Source organism: Micropterus salmoides, unplaced genomic scaffold (assembly GCF_014851395.1).
Source record: "Micropterus salmoides isolate LMB-PRFRI ecotype aquatic unplaced genomic scaffold, ASM1485139v1 Ms_hic_scaffold_11, whole genome shotgun sequence".
Classification (NCBI taxonomy): domain Eukaryota; kingdom Metazoa; phylum Chordata; class Actinopteri; order Centrarchiformes; family Centrarchidae; genus Micropterus; species Micropterus salmoides.
In genome coordinates this window covers 28239515-28267372 of record NW_024040152.1, presented here as the reverse complement: position 1 = coordinate 28267372, position 27858 = coordinate 28239515, and the positions used below count along the sequence as shown (strand labels likewise).

The 27858-nt window shown below is 40.1% G+C and overlaps 2 protein-coding genes across 4 annotated transcripts in view; both read right to left on the bottom strand.

Moving 5' to 3' along the window:
• The window catches only part of bckdhb (branched chain keto acid dehydrogenase E1 subunit beta), a 59073-nt gene extending 44690 nt beyond the window's left edge, over nucleotides 1-14383 (bottom strand). For 2 of the 3 annotated variants that reach the window (XR_005443471.1, XM_038712108.1), the window contains exons 1-6: nucleotides 14154-14383; nucleotides 12731-12808; nucleotides 10813-10881; nucleotides 7810-7943; nucleotides 5616-5771; nucleotides 2821-2929 (exon numbers count right to left, since the gene is read on the bottom strand). Coding sequence is in view for 2 of the 3 variants with exons in the window: in XM_038712108.1 (XP_038568036.1) it covers nucleotides 2821-2929; nucleotides 5616-5771; nucleotides 7810-7943; nucleotides 10813-10881; nucleotides 12731-12808; nucleotides 14154-14349 (742 nt within the window). In the remaining variant the exon portion in view is untranslated. The remainder of the gene's footprint in view (nucleotides 1-2820; nucleotides 2930-5615; nucleotides 5772-7809; nucleotides 7944-10812; nucleotides 10882-12730; nucleotides 12809-14153) is intronic. The other variant, XM_038712107.1, reaches the window with a different exon arrangement.
• Nucleotides 14384-17932: 3549 nt separating this feature from the next.
• Nucleotides 17933-27837, bottom strand: ttk (ttk protein kinase). The gene is made up of 25 exons (XM_038712106.1): nucleotides 27755-27837; nucleotides 27146-27233; nucleotides 26845-27067; nucleotides 26565-26671; nucleotides 26335-26478; nucleotides 26076-26190; nucleotides 25903-25984; nucleotides 25662-25777; nucleotides 25176-25254; nucleotides 24941-25049; nucleotides 24600-24822; nucleotides 23546-23652; nucleotides 23258-23401; nucleotides 23004-23176; nucleotides 22318-22451; nucleotides 22058-22184; nucleotides 21634-21726; nucleotides 21383-21540; nucleotides 21025-21176; nucleotides 20795-20919; nucleotides 20369-20443; nucleotides 20101-20277; nucleotides 18496-18592; nucleotides 18318-18403; nucleotides 17933-18241 (listed from the first exon to the last, which is right to left on the bottom strand). Exons 2-25 carry the CDS (start codon nucleotides 27231-27233, stop codon nucleotides 18173-18175), a joined length of 3003 nt encoding a protein of 1000 aa, XP_038568034.1. The 5' UTR covers nucleotides 27755-27837; the 3' UTR covers nucleotides 17933-18172.
• Between the last annotated feature and the right edge of the window lie 21 nt (nucleotides 27838-27858).

Sequence of the window (27858 nt, the reverse complement as noted above, 5' to 3'; positions counted from 1 at the left end):
AAACAGTATGGCCTCGTTGAGACAAATGTGTGGTTTTTATCTTAAGCGAGGCTGCAGCAATTAAAAACATGACATCATAATCCAGTCAGAGATCATTAGGGGCATGGGGACCTGGCATGAGAGCTGGCTCACTCTGCTCCTTTTGGACATCAAAATTAATCCTGAAATGCTACCAGTGCTAACCCCACTGTGTGAGACGAATTAGTAATTTGTCATACAACTTTTAAAACATACAAAATATTTAAAAATGAACTAGAAACAAAAAGGAGGACCACGCATTTTCAATGTGGATTTATCTAAGACAGCTGGTTAGCAAGCACATTCTCTTATAAACATGTCTCAACAATTTTGGTGACGTGATTGACTGACCCATATCACAGACTTTTAAAAATGTTTCTATTATATTGGTCCCACTAGCCCATCTGGAAATACTGCAAGAGATAACATGGCAAACAAGACCTCACAAACAGCACATTACTGATGTACTATCTCATCACTTCCCAAGACGCTAATAAACCGAGATCCATATCAACTGAGCAACAATTCTACAACAAAAACACTGCCAAAAACTCCTGCCACATCAATCTGAGAGTTCATTGTTGTATTATATTATCATTCCCAAAGACTTGCTGTGACAGCACTATACATTTTCCAACACACATGATTACAATTTGACCAATCAAATGTCAGTTAATTCTTTCACAGCCACTGAGTAAAACCCAAAAATTTGCACTGTGGACCAAAAGCAAGCTGTCTTGACAGTACTGACCTCTGAGGATGTGGAGAACTGGACTTATTTATTTCCCCTCTGGATCAATAAAGACTTATCTCAACATAAAAAGGCGGAAGCTATCATAGGTTTTTATCTCTGTTGCATCATGTTTTAAGTAACCTTCTCTGGTGGAGTATAGACTGCTCGACAAAAGAGCAATGGCTTACAGATAGCTATGATACAGCGGTAAATGGTGAAAATTAGGGCTGAAAGATTAACTGCATTTGCGATATTATCGCGATGTAATAAAACAAGATTTTCTAATCGCAAAGGCTGCGATTACACTCTGGTCACGACACCCAAGAGAAAACACACAGCCACCAGTCAGCTCAGGAAATATCTGTGAATGGCGTTTCAAACCAAACTCACAAGTCCGAAAGAGGCCCAGTCTGTCCTGAGTTACTGCCCGCTTACAGCCAGTGCGCTGCTTACCAGCATCGTAGGCTGCGGGGGAACTCCAGTGTTGTCGGAGAATTACTAAACTTGTCTATTAAACATGAGAGGCATCACTTGGTTTTATTTTCGTTGGCCAACTTTTGAATTAAACCTCAAACTGAGTATTTTTTTATTTGCTTGATGGGATACAGAAAGATGGACTCCCAGGAGATTTGAACTGAGATAAGGACTCATTAATTGGTGGTTGAACTGGGTTGAACTGATGATATTATATCATATTATTTAATGCCATGACTTGACTCAAATTATCTTTCTCATATTATTATAATTTGATACATGTTCACCACCATTGCTCATAATAATAATTCTACCTAATTCATCATAACACAGGCCTGACCCACAAGAAAGAACAGTGTTGTTCTATCTAATATTGTATTGGTCATACTATAGACTGATTTACTGCTTGTCCATTTTGACTAATAAAGAAGGTAAAGAGCTTTAAAATGAATCGCATATTAAATTGCAATATTAGTTAAAAAAAAAAAAAAAAAGAAAGAAAGAAAATTGCAATTAGATTTTCCAAAATTGTTCAGCCCTAAGTGCAAATACATATTTTATATACTGAACTATGAGAACTTATGAGTGATATCAAGTGGTGAGCAAATTTTTCCCTCTTTATATAACACTCTTCATTGAATGATGTACAGTCCTGGAAACAGATTGCCAAGGGGAGTAAAGAGCACAGCAGAGAAAATAGAAATAAGCTTGAGAAGCTATTGTGAATAGCGCTCGGCTAGCACATGAGCTACAGTAGTTTTATTTTACATTTGAGTAATCACGCTTCTACAACCAAATATCTTTTTTTACAATGATGTGCAAATCAACTTCACTGTGACTGGCCCTGGAAATTTTATACATTTTGTTAGTCTTTAATGTAAACATGAGGGAGATGTGATGAATGCAGTCACTCCATTTGTGCAGATGAGTAACATTAAGATCTGCTGGCACTGTAACAAGCGAAAGGTTTTGGACAACGATCACCAACCTAGTGCCATAATTAAAATAATCTCAGCAGTCGGCTGTACTATTTCACAATCTCATCTGGCTCTGATCAAAGCAGTAAAATGGCAAAACCTGTGAAAATCAGAGGCTGGTGGTACCAATCTGTTCCGGTTCTGTCTTTCATTACTATAATGAGCTTAAACATCATCTTCAAGCCTCCAGTGCCGTCTTAATCATGGATATCAAATTCTCATCATGTAGCCAAGACAGCACTGTTTCGTAACAGCTGCCAACAACTGTTAACAGATTATCACAACTTTTCTGGACACCTTTTCGCACGGCTGCCTGCCCAAAGCCATGCTGGCCTTTAGTTTCACCATGATTCCCTGCACACTACAGTTTCCCTCCTCACAGGGAGAGGATGGAGCGAGGGATTCAGCTCGGCACTGTAAACACTTCACCACCCATTTAGTCGGTCTGCTTCACACTTGTGGTCCTAATGATGTCACATTGTTTGCAATATGGCATATTGTTTGTTTGTCTCGCCTCAAACCTCTAAAAAGGGAGAACTGTTTTCTAAAAAAAATAAAAAATAGGGGGGGGGGGGGGCAAAACTAACAAGTTATATATTTACATACAATCCAGCTTACCTGCTGCTCTGTACAGAATCTTGGGCTCAAAGAATATGCAGGGGTTCTGGTCAGCAATGCAGGAGAGGAGCAGCCCTTTGGCCTGCACTGGACCACGAGGTATCACAACCTGAGGAACACATGACACTTTATTAGGCCCGGTAATGATGTTAAGACAACAGAACTTTCACTAGTACGTTAGTACTGGAAAATATCCAATTCAAAGTTTTATATTTTAACTTTGGCTCACCTCTTTTTTCAAGGTGTGTAATGTAGAATGGCTCCAGAGAAAACAGGCCAACATGCTTTGAACTGCATCCACTGTTAGGACTACGATACAGAACTATTCAATCTACAGAGTGGACTAAGACTGACACAAAACCCACAACAATTATTAGAAACTCTTTATTTCAACCTGTTAATTCTACTGTATTGATATTTCTCTTTGCGTCTTCTCTCTGGCATTGTATTTGTGTCAGATATTAAATGGATTGGAGTCTCATAACAACCCTGGAACAAAGCTGAATCAAGGCTGTCAGGCTGTACGGTGGGACTGACCCTCAGATCGAGCCAACAGTGCTGATAGTACGTACAAAGATTAACATTTATCAGCCTGACCTTTGCTGGGAGAAAACATGTTTAATGCTCCCAGCCATGGTTGCTCACAGTGGATGTAGTGTAGCTGTAAACCAGAGTCATTCCCTGTCTGTGGTGTATGAGGAACTTTGATGATGAGATATATATATATATATTCAGTAAAAAAGAAAAAAGCAGGGAGGGGTGTTGTATCTTGACATTTTCACAAAGACGTCTTTACTTTGAGCACATGCTGCTAATTCCATCACAGTGACACTGTCGGAGAGAATCACTTTCCTCCTCAGGCCCTGTTCACACATACAAACTTAGCAGGCTCATACTTGCCTTTTTACAAGCCTGAAGCAAGCAGGCGTGTTTAGCTTTGAGAATGAAGTTCATAGTGTGTATATTGTTTAATGTTTATATGACTGGACAGTTATTTTCTCCACTTGCCACTACACTCGCGCACAACAGAGTCATACATTTCCCTGAGTGATCCGTTTCTACACATCCGTTTTCTTAATCAAGTACCCACAGCTTGTTAAAGTTCTATCATACTGAACGGAGAATGAAGCCAGTGAGTGTGTGTGTGTGTGGTTGAGAGCGAGCGAGCGGCAGGTGAATACAGCGGAGCAGAGGAAAACTGAAGTTTAGCAGTAAATGTACACTGTCGGTTACAGTTTGTCAGCAAATAACAGCTGCAGCTAAAGCTCCTGTTGTGTGTTCACCAACTGCTGGAAAAGTGAACAGAGTTATGACGTCAGGCGGTTACATGTGCAATCACCTGCCTTAGTTGAGGGCATCCACTACAATACATCAACATCACCTCAATATAGAATCTCCCTCAGTTTAATAGAAAGTGGAGCAGCTGTATTTTTGATGGTATTGAAGGTCTGTCGGGGTTTCTAAATATACTGGTATTCCGTAACACCTTAATACCGTCCACACTTAAGTACAACCATCTCAGGTATGGGAGTATTTTAGTCAGAGAACCAACAATGTTCTTGTCTGTTCGCACAATATATTAGGATTATCAACACGAGGAACACGTTTCTGTACTAGTAATTTCTGCACAAACAACAGCCAAACTAATGTCACAGACGGTTGTTACAGTCTTCAGTAACAACCGTCCAGCGGTTGTATGGGGCAAGGAAACCGTACAGTTTCCTTGCCCCACACTGTTGCTATAGATATGTGGCCTACAAACACGTGTGTTGCCAACAGGGGAGTTGCAGAGTGGCCTCTTTTTTTTCTCCCCCCCATTTATCGGCTGTTATCAAGCCAGATACCAAGTTATCTGCAATCAGCTCATATCTGCACTTAATATCGGCATGCCGATTTATCGGTTGGGCTCTAGTCTACAGTTCAGATCCCTCAGCAAAAGCTGATGAAGCCTTTCTTTTTGAAGTATATAAACCAGGGTACTGTATACACACCAGGGTGTTCTGTGGGGTAGAGAAGAGCCACAACAATGTCAGCCAACAAAGTCAGAAATGCTGGTTTTCTGTTCACACAGAACAAGAGAACTCGATGTGAGGCAAGATTAGAACGTAGTTTCTTGGTTTCCCCTCTAACTAACTCCCTTTTTATCCCCCCCACCGTTTCTCTTCTCCTCCAGCGGTACACAATTCCTCGCCGAGTAAGTTGCAAATTTCTCCAACCTGTGGTATCTTTCTATTTTATGGTTTATGCAGGTTCTATTTAAGAGGCTTTAAGTAGCCCTGGTTTTACTGTTGTCCTTTCTTGAAACAACAGACTTGTAAAGCTTATTAACCTACATGGTTTTGTGGATAACGTTGCAGGGGAATAAAAATAGCTTTAAAAATATGCCTAGGCCAGCTGTGAATGAATAAAACCATGACAAAAAGTTGAAATAGCCAGTTGACTACTTTTCAGCACGGTTCCCCAACTTTGTGTGCCAACTATATGATACTTAAAAGATATGAGGAACCAGGATTTTGTTGTTTCATCCTGAAGACATTCTATACTTGACCTTCAAAATCATTTATATTTATGGTACTTATTTCACCCATTCTGTATTTTCTCTTTCTAGATTTACTTTCAGTATTATGATTGTAACTAATGACTAAAATGTGGACTGTTGTGATCACTAATGTAATCGTAACAGACCAGTCTACACACCCTGATGTTCTGCCAGAACACTTTTGAATATGTTTTGGGGTAAGACATGACAGAGAAACAAATACAAGCCAGAATCTGTAATAAACTACATGGCTGACCTTGATGCCAGGGCAGTGGGCGAAGAAGGACTCAGGGCTTTGAGAGTGGTAAAGTGATCCGTGGCCGACACACCCCCACGGAGCCCGAATGGTGAGGTTGCCGCAGTCGAACAAGTTGCCAGAGCGGTAGCGATACTTGGCTGCTTCATTGACTATCTGGAAAGAGACCAATATGACACAACCACACATTAGTTGACTTAAGATGATAACATTTAGCAAAAAGCACCGTAGAAAAGAGCGCGCTCTCTTTTGTTTTTATGAATAAGGACCACACCAGTGGACACTTGATTTAGGCTTCATGTGCCGAGCCAGTCTCTCTGCTATTCCTCTTAAAGCTTTTAAAAACCCTATTTTATTTTTAACGAGCAAAATCACCTAAAGTGTCTGGTTTCTTTTACCTACTACAGTTTCTGATCCTGAGCTTCCTCCAAAAAGGTGTCCCAAGTTTTCTTTCCTGAAACTCAGGTGGGCTGTTAATTCAGCTTTTATGTCTCTCTAAGGTCAGTCTGGACTGCACCATTTTAAGTGAGAGTGCAGAAGGAAAGAAGGAGCCCACTCAACATCTGACACACCAGATTTAATCTACTGTTACTCTGCACCGCTGCTGGAGCCACTATCACGTACTCTGGTTTAAGTTGCCTTGGCACAGCAGGGAGTCACATTCATCTTGTAGAGGGTGAGAATACACCAGTGTCGACATGTATGCATGGTAAAACAGCAGCGCTGTCCGCTGTCCTGCTCAGCTTGTTAGTGCTACATTAATCTTCCAGGGAAAAATTGAAAAGGGCTTCTTTTTTCCAAGCTTGATTATGGAATATGAAACAATACACGTATGAGGTCCGTTTATCAAACATCTGCATGCAACAAAGAATAAGCTATACAAGACGAAGATTTTGGATATTTTGCTCAGAGGCCTCATCACTTCTGCGCAAATAAAACTGTATATGCATAGAAGGTTACCAGATTTATAGAACTAGGAAGGTCACAGGGATGCAAACCAAAGATATTACTTAATGATAGTCTCTTCTGATAAGACTGATTAATCATTTTTCTGACTTGGATCATGATGTCCCGGTTCACTGATTATACGTTTGTTTGTTTGTTTGTGTGCAGCAATGGTGGGATGCACTCCCAGCTGACTACAAGCCAGAGCCCTGCAAAAGTGAAACATGGTGTGCGCTGGTAAAACAGTACAACCTACAATCTTTACATTCTCACAGCAAAGTAGCAAGTAGCATAGTGGTTTCAAACTATGGTCACTAAGTTCACACACGAGTTCACATAGATTAAAGGCTGTATTTGCTCAGGCCTATGGCGTAGTCACTCAGTGTCTTGGCTAGCCATACACTGTTATTTTCAGGAATAGTTAGGCCACTCAGACATGCCCTCATTTAGCATGTGAGTGGTACTACATCTAAAAACCATGGAGATGGGATATATTTCAGCATTGACATAAAATACATTAGCATAAAAATACAATTTTTCTCATTCCTTGTACTTTTTGTCAGAGAGTCAGCGAGATAGCCCGAGGACTCATCCGAGCATCTCTATTGATACAGAAGAAACAACAGCGAGGCCGAATCTGAAGTTATTGGGAGCTCCTTTAAATAGAATTTCTTCTTTGAGCTGCCAGGAAGATATCAGAAAAATTTCTATCCCTGGAAGGAGTTTGCTTTGCTGTTTCCAGCATTAACTGTATGACGCCTGCGCATTCTGGTTTTCATGAGTTAAGACGGAGAGATATGACACTGGATTTTTGATGCAAAAGGCAGGTTTGAGGAGTTACATCAACATACTTTCCCTCATTCCAGACACCTGCAAAGTGCCAGGGAATGTTGTCGGCTGCTGAGAGAGAGGTTCGTCCTGGATCAAGCATAAAATGCCTGCAAATGGCATTTTGATTTTCAAGTGTTACTTTGCAAAGCGTAAAATTATTTAAGGACTTCTTGTCTCTATAACTATAAACACTGTGTTAGTCTGTCATAGCTGCATCTAGCTTCCCAAATGAAGAAAATCTTCTGTAATGCTTAAAACTAAACTGAATATCTTTGGATTTTACATGTTGATTGGACAAAATGAGACATTTTAAGAAGTAACCTTGAGCTCTAAGAAATAAGTTTTCTGATATTGTCCAAAAAAAACCTTTTACCCTGAATTCATAACGACAGTAGTCATTGCTTGCAGCCTTACTTACCTGGTCAAAAGCAGGAAAGATGTAGTCAGCAAACTGGATCTCAGCAATGGCTGTGGCACCAGCAACAGCTACACCAATACCAAATCCCACAATCCCCTGCTCACAAAGGGGAGTGTTAAAAACTCTGTCCTTACCTGGGGAGACAGAAGAAGAGGGGAGAAGGGAGGGGGGAATGATGCTAAAGTACAAGCAGAGGACCGCACTAAGTGGCTACTGGGTAAGGGAGCTAACGGTTATATCAACTTCCACCGAAGGAGGTTTTAGGTTGAAAGTATGGAGGCCACTATCGACGCATGGATCACTGAACAGCCCATTGTATTTCATTATTTATTTGGGACCACAATTGTAGATTGTGTCTACGGTTGTCTCCTCAGCTGTAGCTAACCAAGCCTGTGATACACACATAACCCCCATGGAGTAAAAACAGAAGAAAACAAACCATTTTCCATTCTGCACCCTATAATCTGAAGAAAAAAATAATAAATCTAAATTTGGGTCAAGGGTGTTATTTTTGCTCTCATCTTTGTGTATTTGCCAATTCAGACTTTTCTTGTTTTGCTTGGAATCTCAGCAGTGAAACTCTTGTGTGCCTTGCTCTGTGCTAGTTCAATTCAAAGTTCATTTAGCAACCACGGCACCGCAACCCCTTAGAGGAATGAACAATTAAGCGATCAAAATGTACTGCCTTGCCACTGACTGAAGCCAACCTCATATGCAGCTTCATGTGAAAGTGACATATGTGACAAACAAACACATGTGCGTGTGCTCCTGTGTGTCATCAAGGCAAAGAACAACCAAGTGACATTACAATAACACAATGTGTGCAAAGATTGTTCACACGAGTCCAGAATAAATATACAAAGTGTCTGGGTAACATCATCAGTGCTGCTGTCTGTCACCAATGCTGCTTTTAGTGAAAAAGGCTACACATCAGTGAGAGGAAGAGCTAGTCAGAGGGTCAATATGTGCTGTTTTCAGAGAAACAACCCCAGGAGTAGCCAGTAGCCATCGGCGGGAGAGCTGGATCACCGAGGTGAACGCATCTGCCTTGTAAAAAGCCATTCATATAGAGTCTGCCCTGCATTAACCTCTGTTCTGTATAATGGTTGTGAGCGGCGGAGGTGTGCACCATCCCTTTCAGTAGTGAGAGGGATAAAAACAGCTTTGTGCTCATCATTGTACACAAGGATGAGATGGAAAAAAATGATCCCTGTCCAAAAGGTCAACACTTCTGACGTCAATGAAAACAAAAAGGCAAAGCCAGCTACTGTAGGGTGGATTTGAGTCTCCTCGCTATTAAAAACAAACGTATAAAATAAACTGAAAATGAACTCAAAACAAGAAAGGCAATCTACTGACATTTAATTATTTCATACTGCTTTTATACCATGATGAACAGGAAAAACAATTACTGTCATTGCATAGTTTCTGTACTCTGTTTAGTCAAGCACTTTCAGTGGACCTGGATTTAGCTGAAGACATATCAGGATGCTTAATTCAAAGGGGGGGGGGAGCTTGCAAATTGGTTGTTCCCAGAAATTACTGGGGAAAAAAAACTAACATTTGATCAAATTGTTGTTTATTTTTCAGTAAATCTAGGGGGGATTGGTTACAACCACTAAATGTTCCTCTACTCAGCATCCATCTTGGCCGTGCCTATAGCCTATTCTAGAACAGAGAGATAGAAAATAGCTTAATGCTATTGCCATGTCTTTGGTTATTTCTGTCCCCATTGAGATTTATGTTTATTGTCTGTCAACAACAGAATCAATCTGGAACTGCCAGCTTCTTTTGAAGGACAAATCCTCACTGAATAATACTGGGTAAAAACATAAATTACTAACGTAATAAACTGCAGATGAAGTTCTGTCTGTGGGTTCAAACTTCAGAGCAAGTTGCAGTAGAAGCTACATCCCATTAGACCCTTTTCACAGAAGGCATTTTTACACGTTACAGTAGGAAATGATGCAGATGTTTTAATAACAAAATGAATGATGGCTGAATCCCATTTAGCTGATTCAGTTTAAGGGTCCTGCTATTGTGCATGCTGGCTCGCTGTCACACTGTCATGGCTTACTGGGATGCTTGAATAAAACTGAGCAATCATTATAGTTATTAGTAACACCTGTGCTTTTCCCACTTTGACATGTCAAAATGTCTGCAGTGAAGAAGGTCTCAGTAATATCAAATGACAGAAAAAATCTGCTGTGACTACAGCTTACCAGGCCCGCCAGGGCTCACTGAATGGTTAGTGAGTATGAAAAGGATGTGAATAAAATGCTACTTGCTTTTACAGTCACCACATCTTAACACAGCTGAATATCTAGCTGTGATATCTGCCATGAACCTAACATAATAATGCAAACCAATTCAATGGCCCTAAAATACTATTTACAACAAAATGTTGGTTCCTCATCTCTCTCACACATTCAACAACAAGTGAACATAAACATCACGAAGAAGGCTATATGCCTTTATCACAGCACACATTTCTACTGGTCATTGCAGGGAAAGCACACGTGTTACTAATTACATTAACAATGGCTCTTCTATATTTAAGTGGCCCAGTAAGACATGTGTGTTTGCACAATACAAAAGAGGGAAAAAAGGTCAAGCTAATGCAGACTCTTATTATGTTATTAATTACACCTGTGATTCTCCTGCTATGACGTGACAAAATGTCTGTCTGCCTGCTGTTACTGTAGCTATACGATCAACCTGAAGACTGAATTAATAAAATAAATGTGAATGTACTCACAGCAGTGAACACTGACATGCTACATCAGTTCACTGTCTCAGGTTTGTAAGGCTACCCTGCTACAATGGACGCATAAATGCAAACAGGTCCTTCTGGTCCTCTTATAAGTGAACCATGAGACAGTCTTCTGCTGCCACCTAGTGGTATAATCGCGTATAGCAGACAAAAGAACAGGTTGCAGGCAGATCTCACAAACTCAGTAGTGGAAGCTTTTGAATTGGGAGAATGGGAATGAAGCATCTCACCATATTTGTCTCTCAGACCCACTGTGCATCGGAATACTCCACCAAAGGCAACATCTTCCCCAAAGATGACTGCAGATAAACACAAAACAGTCAGTGGAAAAAAGAATGCTGTAAAGTAAGAATGCTTTCAAAATTATACATGTTAATAGATTATGTTTAGCAATTAACAAAATGCAAAGTGAGTGAACAGAAGAAAAATCTAAATCAAAATTTGGTGTGACCTCCCTTTGCCTTCCACACAGCATCAGTTTTTCTGGGTATGATAAAAACAATTACACCAAACAGGTGCTAATGACCACCAAATCAATATGTAGATTCAAACACAATCATTAACTGAAACAGAAACAGCTGTGTAAGAGGAATACAACTGGGTGAGGAAAAGCCAGACTCAGCAAACAAGGTGAGGCTGCTGAATACAGTTTACTGTCAAAAGTCATACAGCATGGCAACACTGAGCACAACAACTAGACACAAGGTAGTTATAATGCATCAGCAAGGTCTCTCCCACACAGACATTTCAAGGCAGACAGGGGTTTCCAGATGCGCTGTCCAAGCTTTTTTGAAGAAGCACAAATAAACAGGCAATGTTGAGGACCGTAGACTCAGTGGTCGGCCAAAGAAATTTACTGCAGCAGATGAAAGATACATCATGCTTACTTCCCTTCACAATCTGAAAATGTCCAGCAGTGTCGTCAGCTCAGAGCTAGCAGAAAACAGTGGGACCCTGGTACACCCATCCATTGTCTGGAGAAGTCTGGTCAAAAATGGCCTTAGTGAAAGACTTGGCCAAGAAGGCCAAGTGACACAACTGTGCACAAAAACACAGGAACTGGGGGGCAGAAAAAGGGCAGCAGGTGCTGTGGACTGAAGAGTCAAAATATGAAATATTTGGCTGTAGCAGAAGGCGGTTTGTTCGCCAAAGAGCCCTACAAGAATGAGTGTCTGCAGGAAACAGTGAAGCATGGGGGGGGGGGTTCCTTGCAAGTTTGGGGCTGCATTTCTGGAAATGGAGTTGCAGATTTGGTCAAAATGAACGGTCTTCTTAATGCTGAGAAGTACAGGGAGATACATGCTATACTATCAGGGAGGCATCGGATTGGTCCCAAATTTATTCTGCAGCATGATAACGACCCCAAACAAATAGTGAAAGTAATTAAGAACTATCGTCAGGATAAAGAAGAACAAGGAGTCCTAGAAGTGATGGTATGGCCCCCACAGAGCCCTGATATCAACATCATCGAGTCGGTCTGGGATTACATGAAGTGAGAGAAGCAACTGAGGCTAATTAAATCCACAGAAGACCTTTGGGTAGCCGTCCTGCCGAGTTCCTTAAAAAAATATGTGCAAGTGTACCTAGAATAAGTGATGCTGTTTTAAAGGCAAAGGAAGATCAAAGCAAATTCTGATTTAGATTTTTCTTCTGTCCACTCACTTCGCATTTTGTTCATTGATAAATATAATCTATTAACATTAGCACCACCTACAGCTCCCTGTTTGGGGCTTGATAGTTTTTGGCTCAGAGATCACTGATCAAGCAACATTTCTACGCTTTATTAGAAACTTAACAAGCACACCAAGGACTGAGGATGCAACTTAAGATTTGAACACTTTGTTAAAGAACATGACCCCACCACCGGCTAAATCAATTTCCATTATACTGTAATCTTACGATATATTCACCTTGTCGTTGTTGAAATGCAGTAACAAACTAACACAAGATTTCCAATTCTACATCATGATGTTCCTGGACATCATCCAATTGTCCAACATTTTGCACAGCTCACACCTAGTCTTACAAGGTTATGAAAATGATTTAAAAGCCAGTGTTTGATGATAAATGATGTAAAAGGGTAGACTTTTAACAGATTGTTATCTAATCTAAACAGATATAAAATTCCATTTCCTGTTTTGGCATCACCTGCTGTTGGATCACTGGCGAGAGTGTTGTCCAAGGCACTTGTAATTGACTGGAACAAGTTCATCTTCTGGGTGGGTCCTGTAAGATTTAAAAAAATAAATAAATAAATAAAGATTTTAAATAAACAATTAATTGTTGTGCATTTGGATTTGACAAACAGTACACTGGTGACTGTGGCTCAGGGGGTAGAGCGGTTGTCCACTTATGAGAAGGTCAGTGGTTTTATCCCCAGCTGCCCCAGTCTGCATGTCGACTTTTCCTTGGGCAAGACACTGAAATTGCCAAATCGCTCCCGATGGCTCTACCACCGGTGTGTGAATGTGTATGATTGAGTTCACTTCTGTTTCTGGTGGGTAGTTGGCACTTTAGCCTCTGCTCATCAGTGTGTGAATCGGGTGAATGTAATGTAAAGCGCTTTGAGCGGTTGAAAAGACTAGAATGGCGATCAGACCATTTACACTGCTGACCACAACTATAAATAATCAAACCAGTTATTGCAGGAAAGAAATGATTCACTTTGGGACACAAACATCTTTGTTACAGAAAAGGAACAAATGACAATAGGTTGTCTTTCAGGATCCAGTACAAATATTGAGTATATGTTCATGTATTTTTGCATACCAACATCCTGGTCCAGTGAGCTCATGCACTGTTTGGGACTGGCTCACGCTATGAGATCCCACTCGATCCTACTATAGATCTAGACTCCGCTCTCGTGTGATAAGTCCCCCTCCAGTCAAAAATGTGTTTCGCTTATTCTTACTTGACCTGGCTGTTTGTGAAGAGTGATGTACGTGCAGACTTTGACACCAGAAGGCTGTTGAAGGGTGGAAGTTTCTCTGAGCTCACCTTAAACCTCAGTTTGACCCACTTATGCACAAGATGATTTTCTAGTTTGGCGCCAATCATGGTCCACTATGCAACTATACACAAGAGTGATGTGGAAACCTGAAACTTCCAATGGACAAGCACTTACAACTGTCTTTCAGTGAAGTAGATAAGATCTTGTGTCATAGTAAAAATTTTGAAATGAACCACATTGTGCATGTTTAAAATCTGGTTTTCAGTGAGGGAGAAGGAGTAACGTTAGATGTAAATTAATGAATGTTCAACTAACGTTATGTTTTTTTCCACTAATAGTTTAATTGCCTATCAGACACTTATGCTGTGTCTTTAAGGGGCTCTTTAAATATTTAAGTAAAGTTACACCTGTCAACCTGTAACAGACTGTGCGGTTCAATGACATTGGGCAAATATAGCGCAAATACAACGCTTCCACATCTCTTAACCAGAAAGTGTCAATGCTGGTAAGTCGCTTGTCATTTTAGCTCAGGGGCTGAATTATGGACACAGTCCACTGCCATTCAAGTCTCTCCTGTCAGTGTCAACACGGCTAACGTTAGCCGGCTAGCCAGCCACTCACCATATTGTGTCGAGACGGGGTCAGGCTGGAAGGTAAAGTGCGTGGCATGTCTTCGTTGTGCTTTTGTCCGGGAGCTGCAGCTCGGCGACAGTTTCAGCAGAGTGGCGCCAAAGCAGCTCTGCACCCCGGTGCCAACACCGGAGATGGAAAGCCTCGAGTGTGCACCTCGGATGAAGAACCGTGCAGCAGCCGCCATCGTTGTTGTTATGGCCGACCAGGAAGGGCAAGATGACTCAAAGTGTGAAGATCGTCTAATAAAGCGAAGAACGCATCACTCAGTGGAGAGAAACTGGATGTTGATACTATTGGTCTACTACTACTAACGTTACTACTTTAAGCTGATACTGAGGGTTTCTATCAGTACCCTAAATTAAATTCACTACTGTATGGGCTAATTATAATTCAGGCCGGGTCAAAATGATCTAGCAACAGTAATATCCCGCCGGGTTACGAACAATATATTCGCTTATATCTTTGTGTTAAATATTTAAGAGTTGTTACAGTAGATAGCCAATTAGTTCAGAATATGGCGAGAAAAGGCCCTTTATTTTAGAGTAGTAACGTTATAAGAAAGGGAAAGGGGACGTCGGCTCTCTGTGGTACGCCGGAATAGCGGCGGAGTGAGAGCTCGTGTTCTTTCTTCTCCGTGCCAGCCTCCACGATCAGATAAAGGTTGTGATTGGACAAACAGGAGGGCGGTGTGCGTGGTGGAGATTTTGGATATGGTCAATGCGCACACTAATTGTGTTTAAAAATCAGTGATAGATATGGAGCTAGGCCTACCTGATATATGTACACGTGTATATCAAAGTGCCACAATTTAACAGTTACCTTTAACAAGCTTGGCCAAAATCAAAAGGTGTTTAAAGTTTCCGAAGATGAGAAAAACATCAACTTAGACATGACCTACACCTACATTTGACCTTCTGCTTACTTGGTGCACAGCATGGTGTTGCCTGCACTACATTCAGATTCAGTTCTTTATTTTCAACAAATTAAGATATACTTATATAAAACCATTTAGATAATCCTTACCTTAATAAACACAATATTTACAACCATAGTTAAAACCATATGGCATCATTAAAGTGCCTAGTGCAGTAGCAGCAATGTGAGAGCAAAGGGCAGGAGGAGCTCCAAGCCAAGGAGTTCATAAACCTCACAGCCTCTTAGCACGTTAGCCTTATTGTTCTTGCTTTTAGACTGCGCAACCTTCTGGGAGAGGGGAGGGTGATAAACAATTTGTGCCTCCTCAAAAAGTCCAGGCGTTGGTGGGCCTTCTTAATAATGCTGGCTGTGTTGGTGGCCCATGTGAGGTCAATGGAGATGTACAGGCCCAGATTTTAAAGGTGGACACCGTCTCCACAGTTACTCCATCAATGAAGAGGGGAGGAGGTATGACCTCTCCTCCTAAAGTCCACAACCATCTCCTTAGTTTTTCCCACACTGATGCAGAGGTTGTTTGCTCTGCAATAGACCACGCCACCTCAGCCCAGAGAGATGGTCTTAGTCCCAGCAGCAGCAGCAGTTTGTTGAATGATGGTGTTAAAGGCAGATGAAAAGTCCAGGAAAAGCAGCCTGACGTAGGAATCCCTGCTCTCTAGGTGGGAGAGAGCAGAGTGTATGACAGCTGACACAGTGTCCTTTATGTGGGCCAGAACCAGTCGTTCAGAGCATTTCATGATCAGATCTGATGTTGGAAAACGTATCAGGATGAGAGCATCTTCTTTGCAGCTCTCTGTGTGTAATAAAGTACCTGAAAGTGTCATCAGATAACAGGAACATTTTGTTTTGATGTCAGTGAATGAATTTTGCCTCAGACAATAATATATTCAAAGATACATCCACAGTGCCATTTTTACAATTTGTGGTTATACTGTAGACATTTCTATAATAATAAATAATCTTTCTCTTCCATGTTCACAATGGAAGTGTTGCTTTCCTTATCTTATTTCTCTTCTGTCATTCGTTTACTTTGGAGTTCTGATGCTGTTCTTATTTTATTTTTCCATTCCTGTACTACTTCTCAAATATTTCTCTCAACTCCCCTACTCTGCTCTGCTCATTTCTCATCCTTGGCCTCCTGAGGTCTTTTGGGGTCTATTAAAGATAAATTGATTCTGAGATAAATAATTGCATTTTCTCTGACTCAATTTACCCACAAAACACTGAAATCCAATTAGATTACAGTTGTGCCTTACCACTCTCTTCCACATCCAGTATAAAGAAATTGCTTCACTCATCTCTGTTCTCATCCTGGTATTGTTCATCTTTTTTTCCTCTTCGTAGTGCTGCTCCCTTATCTTTTTTCCCCACCCTGCTGTGGGTTGTTTCCTGGACCTGTTCTTTTGTTTCTGTCTCATCTCGCTTCTCATTCTTGAGCTGTACTTCACCTCATCTCAGAACAATAATGGGGGGAAAACTATATTTCAATGATCAGAACCACAATAAAATAATACTCAATTCAAAGTAAAAATTAGGATATATGCACAATAATACATCTAAATATTAGCATTAGAAAAAAATATAAATAGGAAAAGCATGTATTGCTTTCAGTGTTATTGCAGGCAGTCTTGTGTTGACAGTGGTTTAACTATATGTTCCAGTTGTAATATGAAAAGAAACATGGTCAATGTGTTTCTCTTAGTGTCACCACATGACCTGTACAGAATATAGTTTTCTATTACTGGCTGCATTAACGTCATACTACACATACATACAAGAAAAACAGTTGAAACAGATAAAAACATAGTGAAGATTATATGGTTTTTATCTTCACTTAGAAAGTCTGACATTTTGGGAAACAGTGTCCATCCACTTTGACTGTGTTTAAACCTTCTCACACTTGGCTGGAGTCTTGTGCTCTGTCAGCTGTGAACAAAGGCTGCCTGGCAAGCGCTTCATCCAGCATGTTGATGGAGCAGGTCTCTGTAAAGATGTGGGCACAACAGTCTCTGATTTCCTGTGTTACAGGTTTCATTACATGAAACATGTACAACACACACCTGCTTTATTGATCCCGACAATGTCATTTATTAGAGTAGTGACAGATTTATTATTGATAAGACTATTATTTCACAAATTATAGGCAGGGCGATCACTGTATTTTTAGATAAACTTAGATAAAAAATTTCATATAACGGCTGGATGACCAGTGGAGCAATGTGGGCAAATGTTCATTCTTTTAGCGTAGTTTTATTTATTACCTTATGTTGTGGGCCTGTGTCAAAGTTCAACCTGCAGTGCTACTTTTGTCACCTCCTTCTGGCAGTGAGACTAATTACACAAACACTGTCTACACATGCTCACACTCAGTTGCTAGGTCACTATGGTTGTTCCCCCCTTCAGCTCTGGAAAAACCAGAGACTGGATGAAATTTTATATAATAATTCTGTCAAGTCTGTCTCAAAGCAATACTCACATGTTGCTTGCTAATTAAAAGTCACTGTAAATGTTCCTCTAATTAATGACTCTACTACTTAAACACTGTTAGACTGTCTCCAGACACCTTGTTGAAGTGCAGCAAGAAGTACAGCTGTGATTTTGAACAATCATGTCTGCATCTGAACATTTCAGATGCAGATAGTATTATTATTATTATTATTATTATGGGTCCAAGCCCGAGTGGGCTGGGAACCCGCGAATGCAAGTCATCACAGGTTCCCAATAATTATATTAATATAATATTTCTCCTCTCACGAAGAAACGTCTTAAAAAAGGTGTACCATGTCAGTTCCTCATCCTTAATATCAGCTGAGACAAATAATCCAACAACTGGATACAATGATACAGTATGTTTTATTTGACTACTGTATGCCTACATTTATTATCAGAAGACATATGTAAAAATGAAGCAATATGATGATTGTTTCAAGGAAACAAAACATACAAATATCAAATATAGATTTGTTAGTTCTACATCTTACAACAGAAGATATTGTTTCGGTACTGAAGTGGTTTAGTGGGGTACAAAAAAGTTTAAAAAAGAAGAAATATCCACGTCACATTTTCCAGGAGAGTTAGGTTGATGACTTTGCACACTCTGCAACATCCAACTTCCTGCCGCTGCTGCACATTTTGGCCAGATTCTGTGAAAAGCAGAGTTCATATTTAAGAAACACAACGTTGGTGAGAAAGTTAAAAGTTTTACAAAATAAGTCTTACGTTAGCCGCTCGGATGATGCTGTTTGGAGACTGGAGGGCTGCAAGGTCCGTTAGGATCTTCCTGAGCTCACTGTTACATGGACGTTCTGAAACAGGTGAGCAGAAGTCAGTCACACAGTTGGCTTCCCAGTACACAGACTTGTACAGTGTGCTTGTGTGCGCGTGCGCACGTGTGTACCTGGTTCAGGTGATGCTTGTGGCTTCAGCTGCAGGTATGGATGCTCCAGCAGCTCTGCAATCGAGATTCGCTCTCTAGGGTTTCGTACCAAGCACCTCTGGAACGACCAGACAAAAAAACCCCAGCTTATTTGTCACTTCAACAACACTTCTGAGTTAGCTAACATTTTAATCTTCGGAATCATGGTTAAAATAAGCATCAATATTTTAGTTAAACCCGTAACATAGAGGATTCATCTGTAGAACAGAAAAAGGTCTCAGGGTATGTTTAATTTAAATGTAAACACGGATACAAAAATTATTGGAAGTACTTTTCTTTATCCGTTTACAGCTGGGTGCCAAAAGTGGCAGCGTATTCCAGTTTCCAGTCATGTCTGGAGCGTTAAAATCTGGTTTAACTTGAAACGATGAATAAGAAAACTAATGTTTATTTATTGAGGGCACCGAAACGCCGTATTAAATGGGCCCGGGACGGTTTATCATCAGGCTGCCGCCTCTCTGCTCTGTCGGCTCCTACATAAACACACACGCACGCACGCACGCCAGCCAGCCGAGCAAGAGGCCGCTCGTGGTGGAGACGGTGAAGTTAAGTTAGTTCCAAACTACTCGAGTTGCCGACAGCCTTGCTCGTTACTGTAAGTACGTGCAATAAAACCTTCGCAAGTAAAAACACAACACTTTAGCAATACACCTGTCTTTAAGGTAAACATGTAGAAAGGGTTCATTTAAACTGCTCTGTCCTCAGTCTCTCATCCTGTATGCACAGCTACCGTTAGCTTGGCAGTTAGCCAAATGTTACAAACAACCTAAATTGAAAGCTAGCTGTCTGGAGCATAGACTTGTCTGTAGTCTTAAAATTTGGCACATAGTTAAAAACTCAGCTGCTGGCCGAGACAAACCAGCCGCTCCTCTTTATATAGTGAGGTTACTGTTGTAAACATTAATGTTGCTGCTCTAGAAACAACATTTAGCTGTATTTAAAATATTAAATTCTAATTACATCTATAATTACTTTAAGAAAAAACAGTTAATATGCACACTTCAATATTTGTTTATTTTTTGCAAGTGATAGGTCATCTCAAAATATAACAATGTTATCGCACATTGAATATTTACCTCATACTGTGCAGGCCTACTTGATGCCCGTTGGGTTTGGTCTTAACAAATAACCGTCACCAAATAATAGTAAAGTATCGATAGCGGTATTGCTAAAGAATCTGATTGTTGAGCAGTCTCAATAATGGTAAAAATTAACGATCCCCATTTAAAATGATAATTATTTAAGTATATGTACTGTATAAAGCGTCTAAAAAGTATTTACCGCACCCTTTTTTTTTTTAATAGTTTTACAACACTCAAACACAGAGCGTGTAACTGGGATTTTTTGGCACTGATCAACAGAAAAAGTATTTGAAATTTTATTTAATAAAATCTAAAATCAAGAAACAATTCAATTCCCTGTATTGTATACAGCGTCTGTGCACTATACTGCCCACCACTAAAGTTTAATGGTCAGAAGGAACTAGTTAACCATCAAAAATTGTAAGACTGGCATGTATGTTGTGTGTTCACAGCACACTGACATAGTTTAGCTGTGGCCCCTCACCTTCAACACATCCAGTAAATCCTTCTCAGAGATGTCAGGAAATTCAATCTTATGGGAAGGATCGATGATGGCGTGCAGTTTGGCAATCTGATTGGTGATGCTTTGGAATGGAGTTTTCCCATAAGTCATGCAGTACAGGATACATCCAAGGGACCACACATCACCTTTGGGGCTGATCTTTAGGGGAACCAATAAATAAAGAAAATGTTTTTCACCGCTGCAATCAAAAAGCATTGCTTAGATTTTTTAATTGACTTAGTAGGAGTACCTTTGAGCGGGCTTTTCCTGGCTGGGATGAAGTGTCTTTGATGGCTTCGGGGGGCATATAGTTCAAGGTCCCAACCTGTGTTTGACAAACAACCATGTATTAAATGGGTGGAGCCCTTTCCACCTGGAGTGCAGCTCTGATGCAGCTTAATTATGTTTACAGTAAAATCTGTTTTTACTTTTTTACAGAATTTGATATATTTAACAATATCTATTTTAGCTGTTGTACTTCCATGATAATAAACGTTGCAGGCACAGTATACAGCTTTAACAACTTACATTGTTGCAGTTAGTGTAGATGATTGGGTTACCAGTGTATCTTGAGTGCCTGGATTTCATTTGTACTTCAGTTAAAATCCAAGCACCAGGGATGCATGTCAACACTACATGAAAGAGACCGTGTGTTTGTGAAAAACATAAATCTTACTTGTGAATCCTTCATAATGCTTGTTACATCTGGCTGGATTCTGTTTGCGATGCCAAAGTCAATCAACTTCAGCGAAGCATTCACTATGACAAAATTAGCTGGCTTCAAGTCACTGTGGACAATTCCTGTATAGAAGACATATTTGGAATGGTTAGAAATAAAGACTATTTTAGTAAACAACACTGAGAATCGATGAGGGAACAGTAGTGAGGGCTATAAAGAAAGAGAACCATGTTTGTGGATGGTGTGGACGGCCTCCAGCATGTTCTTCCAGTAGAACTTCCTCTCCAGCGGATTCACAGCTTTGCGGTTTCGCAACCAAGTGTTCAGATCCAAGTTTCCACACTCCATCAGCATGTAGATGTAGCTGCTGGTAATTTCACTGCAAACACATATACAACCATCATGGCATTTGTCACAAAAATCATTATTTACAAGCAGACTTCAAGAGCTTTTAAATGAACTATTGTATTTCTTTTTAATGTACAAATTTCACTTTAAAATGTTTTTTTTAAAGGACAAAAATGTTTTAAGGTGATACCCATGCAATGCATTGATATATTGTTTTTGGACGGGCCATGTACTCACTAGTCATAGAGTTTGATGATTTGATCGCTATACTGCTGCAAGTGGTTCAGATGTTCAATCTCATTTTTGTAACTTTCAACTGTCTGAGCATCAGCCTCCTCAAGGTCGACGTATTTCACAGCAAACAGCTGCCTTTTGTGATCGAGGACCTGGTACACCTGAAAGAAACAAATCAATGTTCATTAACTATACTTGCAAACAACAGTGTATGAATGCTAGAACATGATACGAATTCCTTATTAATGTTTTACCTTGCTGGATCCACCACGTCCAATAACCTTGAGTACAAAGAATTGCTTGCCCTTAATGGTAATGGATTCATTTGACAAGGTAGTGAAGGAAGCCTAAAATGAGATTCAAACAAAAGTATCTCATGTCATTACAGTTTAAGATAAGTCCTTGTGTAGGTCATTTCAAAACAGGAAAGGGCCTTTCTGTATTTTATACTGCAAGACAAGCTGCATTGCTCTCTACATGTCCAGATATATAACTCATAACATCTCTGCTTAATCATTTTATTCATCCATGCTGTAGTCCAGATATCATATCATGTGACATCAGACAGGTGTTTGGTGTTATGTAAAGATGTGTTTATGGACACATATCATCGGCGTTTTTAAAAAATGTATGTAGTACGTCAGATAAAAGTAAAGGCAGGGGAGGAGCATGCTGTACCTGTGGAGTCTGGAAACAGGCAGCTTTGTTTACTGGTGTGCATGGCTGCTGAACAGGACCAGCTCTGTGTGCTGCCATGGCAGAGGAAGACACTTCAGGGCCTCTCTTTACAACAGGAGTAATAAAGCTGAGAGGGAGAGAGATGGAGCAGGAGTGACTGGGCAAGTTTTATGATGGAAGAATATTTCATCTTCCTTAAAAGCAAATTAAGGGGTACAGGTTTTGTTGCAGACCAGAAGGCACCAAAGTAAAGATAATACCTGTTGGCAGGGGGGTTTCTGAAGATGTCTGGTGTTGGTGGGTTCAGTCTGGACAGAGATTGGAGGGACGGAGTAGGGCGTGACTCAAACACATGAGGAACAGGTCTGGGGTCAGGAGGTGTTGTGCGTTTATCCTAGGAAGAAAATTATTTGGAATGATTTGATCAGAATATGTTTTTAAGACTAAAAGAGTCAGGTAATAAATGATTTGAAGTGGTCATAAACAACATCAATATTGTGCTATTGAAGCAAAATGGAACCAGCGGAAATTTGATTTCTTCACATGGCAGGGGAACAGAACAAAACAGGGGAGTTGCAGAGTGCCCTCTGGTGGACAAACTATGCAACGACAACACTCATAACATGATTGAAGGATCCATCTCTCGGTTTCTTTTTTAATTGTCATTTACTGACTATTATAAACACAGATACAGATTTATCTGCAGTTAGCTGATATTAGATTTATCGGTCAGGCTATAGTTATTAGTGCCTAAATCTGCCAGCAAGGAAGGGCAAACAAAAAAACTTAACAGGATGACAGACCATAGCAGATACTCTACAAAAGCTGACCAAAGTGCTAAATTGAGAGTATAAGAACTTTAAAATATTTTTTAATGAAACATTTTAAACATTTGCACAGATAATAGTGGTAGTAAAAGAAAAGAAGATAAAGAATGACATCAGACCTCTGGAGAAACATGCCAGTTGACGAGAGATGGCATCTTCCACTCGGATAAGGTCTCTCTGCTGGCAGGTTTAGGCTTTTCCACTGACCGGTTCACAGGGACCCGAGCAGGAACCTGAAGTTCCTGGTTTATCCCTGAAGTAGACACACTTACTTCAACACCTGTTTGCAAATCTACAAGAAAAAAACAGATTAGAAACATTTATTATAAACCATGTCCAACTTAACGCTTTAACCTGAACAATGAATCCCTACCTGTGGGGTGTTCCTCCTCTCTGGTGGGCACAAGCTGTTTCTCCCCAGCTTTCAGGTTACGTATTGCCATCTCCAGGAGCTCTGCTGGCCTGGCATTTAACGCCTGGGCTTTTTGCAGAATGGAAGATGCTTTCATGACATTACCTTAAAAGAAGACAGAGACAGGCTGATTAGACTAAACAAAGTATAATGTTGTAAGAGTATAAGAACACTGGCACATCTGTAATAACATCTTGCTGTTTGTCCACAGATTCCATGTATCAGACTTTTAGAGACTAACCACTGTACCTTGAGAAACCTCAAACTGGGCATGTGCTATGTGGACAAAGGCAAAGCCTTTACAGTTGGATCTTGCAACTATAAAGTGGTCTTTGCCTTCATCTGGGTCTTCAATCCTTCAAAAGAAAGAAGAAAAAATAAATAAATTAGGATACGCTTGAAAAGCACCTTACAAAGCTTTGAAGTTAAAATTCAAAGATTAAGACTCAACATTCAGACAACAATTGCCTTTGCCTTAACATTTATCATACAGAGGCACCAACTCGGTCACTCTATATCACAAACACCACACCATGCCTTGGGCTGGGCAATAATTCCATAATACTGTATTGCTGCTCTCAATATAATTTAGTGACAAAATTCCAATCAAAATATACGAGTTCACATAGTGTAATGTCTGAATTATAAAAATAAAAAGGTTAAAAATCTTTCACGGTGTGCCATTTTACATACATAAGAATTATAAGCTGAGCGTCCACTACAAAAAACCCTGCAAAAATCATTCAACTTTATAGGATAAACATTTTACCGTTAATTTCTTCCTGCCAAGGTCAACAGTAATCACACCTGCAGTTAAATACTCCCTAATACCCCCCCCCCCATCATATTACTCTGATATGCTGATTTTGCACACTCCAGTCAGAGCACTTAGCTGCTTTTAGACTGTCCAAGGTCCAGACTGAAAACCAGAGGGGACAGAACTTTTTCAGTAACAGGTCTTAAGCTCTGGAACTCTCTTCCTCTCAACATTAGAGCAGCTACCTCTATTGAGAGCTGACACATGCTGAGCTGTGACATTTTATTGTTGTTAGTGTTTTAAGTATAGTTTTTATCTGTTTCCTGTTTTTATTGTTTTGGCATATTCTGTTTTAGAAGGGTTTTATTCGGCTATTTATTATGCTTTTTATCTTATGCTGTTCTCTGTATCTGTACAGCACTTTGGGGCAGTAGTGACTGTTTGTAAATGTGCTATATAAAAAAAAAAAACCTTTGACCTTGACCTAATACACACCATAAATTCCCAAGACTGTAATTCAAATACAGTATTCTCATCCACACTCACCCCTTGAGTTCTGCATATCTGACCAGTATTCTGGCATAGCTGATGTTTTTGCTGAACTGTCTAATTGGCAGCCTGGAAAAGATTTTAGAATAACAGTCCTTGAGCTTATTAAGAAGGTTGACGTCTGTGTGAGGATTTCCTCTTTTCTCCAGGTTCATCAGATACGTCCAACACGACTCAGGGGAATTTGTATTGATGACCTGGTCGAAGTTGTATGTTACATCTGCCAGGGGAAAACATCATCGAAACAGTGAAAACATTGTTCACACAGCTTTAAAAGGCTTATTGACTACTCAACTAACAACAGGGCAGTGTAGCATGTTGTCAAGGTTATATAGTACCTTCCATTCTCGAGGTGTCCCTTGTGTCATGTGTGTGAAGGAGTGTGGTGGTGGAGTCTGCAGCTGCCTGGTCTAACCAAGGGCAATGCTCTGGGCTGACAGCTGGTGGCTGAGAACACAGCAATGTAAGAGAAAGATATAACACTTTTTTCAGCCAATGCTGAACATCTTTACTTAGCAGAGCACTGATCCGGCCATTGCTAGACCCAGACTACTGTATCATGTTTATACTCACTTGAACGACTCCATTAACAGCATTTTTCTTTGCGGATGAGAGCCCAGAAACTGGGTACATGTTTGAACAAGATGTTTGCCTGAGACAAAAGTAAAGTGTTAACAACACTTGAAGTAAATTATTACATATTTTAATGAAATATACAAGAATTTGTAATAATTCTTACATTACACTGGTGTCATGATTCAATACATTTTTCTGTGGAATGTGTGAGCTTATAAAAAATAATGCTAACCATTTGTGTCTCCATCACTGTTTTCTAAAGTGACATTTAGAGAACCCCTGCTGTCCTTGCAAGGGACCTTGGGTGTTCACATTACATCCTGCTTGGAACACCCAAGGTAACCTATCATTAATACAAGACACTATTTTCAATACTATGTGCAATGTCATTTATTTTGGCAACAAAACTCTTTTCATATAGCATTCCTCAAGACATAATCAAAATTAAACACATCTGGAAAAAACAAAAAAAACAAAAAATACCTGGACAAATTGGTGTGAACTGAATCACTTCTCTTTGACAGCTTCCAATTAATGGAATGATCATTGTCATCCTCCTTCTCTGGGATAGAGAAAGGTACTATGGGAACTCTCCCTGGCTGGAACAGAAACGGTCAGAACAATTTGGTCATTCTTGTTATGCAATCTCTGGAAAGAAAAAAAAAAAAAGCATGCGAAAGTGATTTGTAAAAAAATGCACAACACAAGAATAAATGTAACTCACAATGCCAACTACTCTCTTGCGTTGGGATCCAGATCTCCAGCCTGATAGCTGGTCATCTGATGAGCCACTGAGGGGCTCTGCCCTGCGGGCCAGAGATCAACTTGATATGTTACATTCCCTGAATCAAACAACTGCCTTATTAAACATTGACGGCAAGGTCATTTTATTCTTACCCTGGGCCAAAAATACTGGAGAGCTGCAATTCTCCTGTCCCGTCTGATATTCTGCTTACTTTCTGGAATACTGAGCCTTTTTTGACAGAATCATGTACGTCATTGTTCGACAATACTGGCAGAAGGAAAACACAGCAAAATGTGGAAATCAGACAATGAAAGCCCATCATGTAATAGTATTGCATTGTAACAGTTAACAGGTGAACAACAGTAATCTATCAAAAAAATACCATGGCACATAATATGAATAAATACTCACGTGGTAAATTTTCCTTATCCTCTGGACAGATGTGTAGTGTTTTCCCAATCTGCATGCTTTGCAAGGCAGCCTCCAGCAGCTCCTTTGGTTTGGCGCCAAGTTCAAACGCATTCTGCAGTATGTTAAGGCTTTTCTTTGTGTTGCCTGGTGGAAGATGAGCAGACACTGAATTACCACAGATAACAATTCATGTGTATGTATGGACAAGAACATACTGAAAATCTCTCTACCATGAGAATGCTCAAAATGCGCATGTGCAATATGGACAAATGCAAAGTTCTGGCAGTGAGATCTCGCCACATTGAAGTTGGCTTCTGCCTCATTGACGTCTTGAATTCTAATAAAAGAAAAACATGACAAAGAGACTTAATGCCCAGCATACTGTTTTTTGAAAAGCATGTGAAAATGGTGTTTTTAATCTGGCCTACTCAATCTTATTATGAGCAATGAATTAAAACTAGAATAAGGGCAAAGGCCTCTGCAATAGCTGTAATAACGTTGGTTACTCACGCTTTTAGCTCTGCAAATCTGACCAACATCCTGGCATAGCTCTCATTCTGACAGTGTTTCCCCAGTGGCATATTGGAGAATACTCTGGTGTAAAAGTCAACAAGTCTGGTGAGGTGGTTACGATCCAGGTGAGGGTCCCCTTTTTTCTCCAGGTCCGTTAAATATGAGAGGCATGATTCAGGTGAGTTTGAACCAATAACCTGGTTAATATTGTCCGTGTCATCTGTAACAAGAGCAAGATGTGATGATGACTATATGAATATAGATGTTACAGTGACAGGACTACTGGGCATTCCATTACCTTCATTGAGATACTTCTTGATGTTGTTGAGTTTTTGATAAAGCATGGCAAGCTGCTGCTTTCTGTCTGTATGCTCCTCTTCCTCCATCTGTAATTGAGGGGTAGATCAATTACACTAGCCCAGATATGGTTACCGGTATAACCGGTAACGTTATAAGTGACATGTAAAAGTGACATGTAAAATACTAACAAGGACATGATGAAAGAAATAACGTTAAGACAACTCCAACAACTGTTAACGTTAATTTACCACATTTGCGTCCTGCGTTCGTTCGCCTTTCGACGATGAAATGTTAACGAAATAAAATATTAAACTTCCTTGTATGTGTACATGATGCGAAGCAAGAAAGAGTTTTAGACATACTCGGGTCAGATTATTGAACACTGTTCTTTCTTTCTAAAAATAATTTACTCTTTCGTGTTTACGACATGGGTTGGCTCAGTTAGCTAACTTAGCAGCTAACGTTAGCTAACATATTCTTAACGGTGTTGTTAACGATACTAGGTTAGCGAACTGCTTCCACCGCAGTTCACGCAAACTAAGTTGAAGTTAAAACACGTATCTTCAATAACATTAAAAGTAAATATTGCAATTCAAATATATCTCACCGTGTTTGTGTTGTTATTAATCCCCTTTCACTTATGGGCCAGAATAAAGGCTCGACTTCAACTGCCAGTTTTCAAATATGCCACTTCCGTTCAAGTCGTGTGTT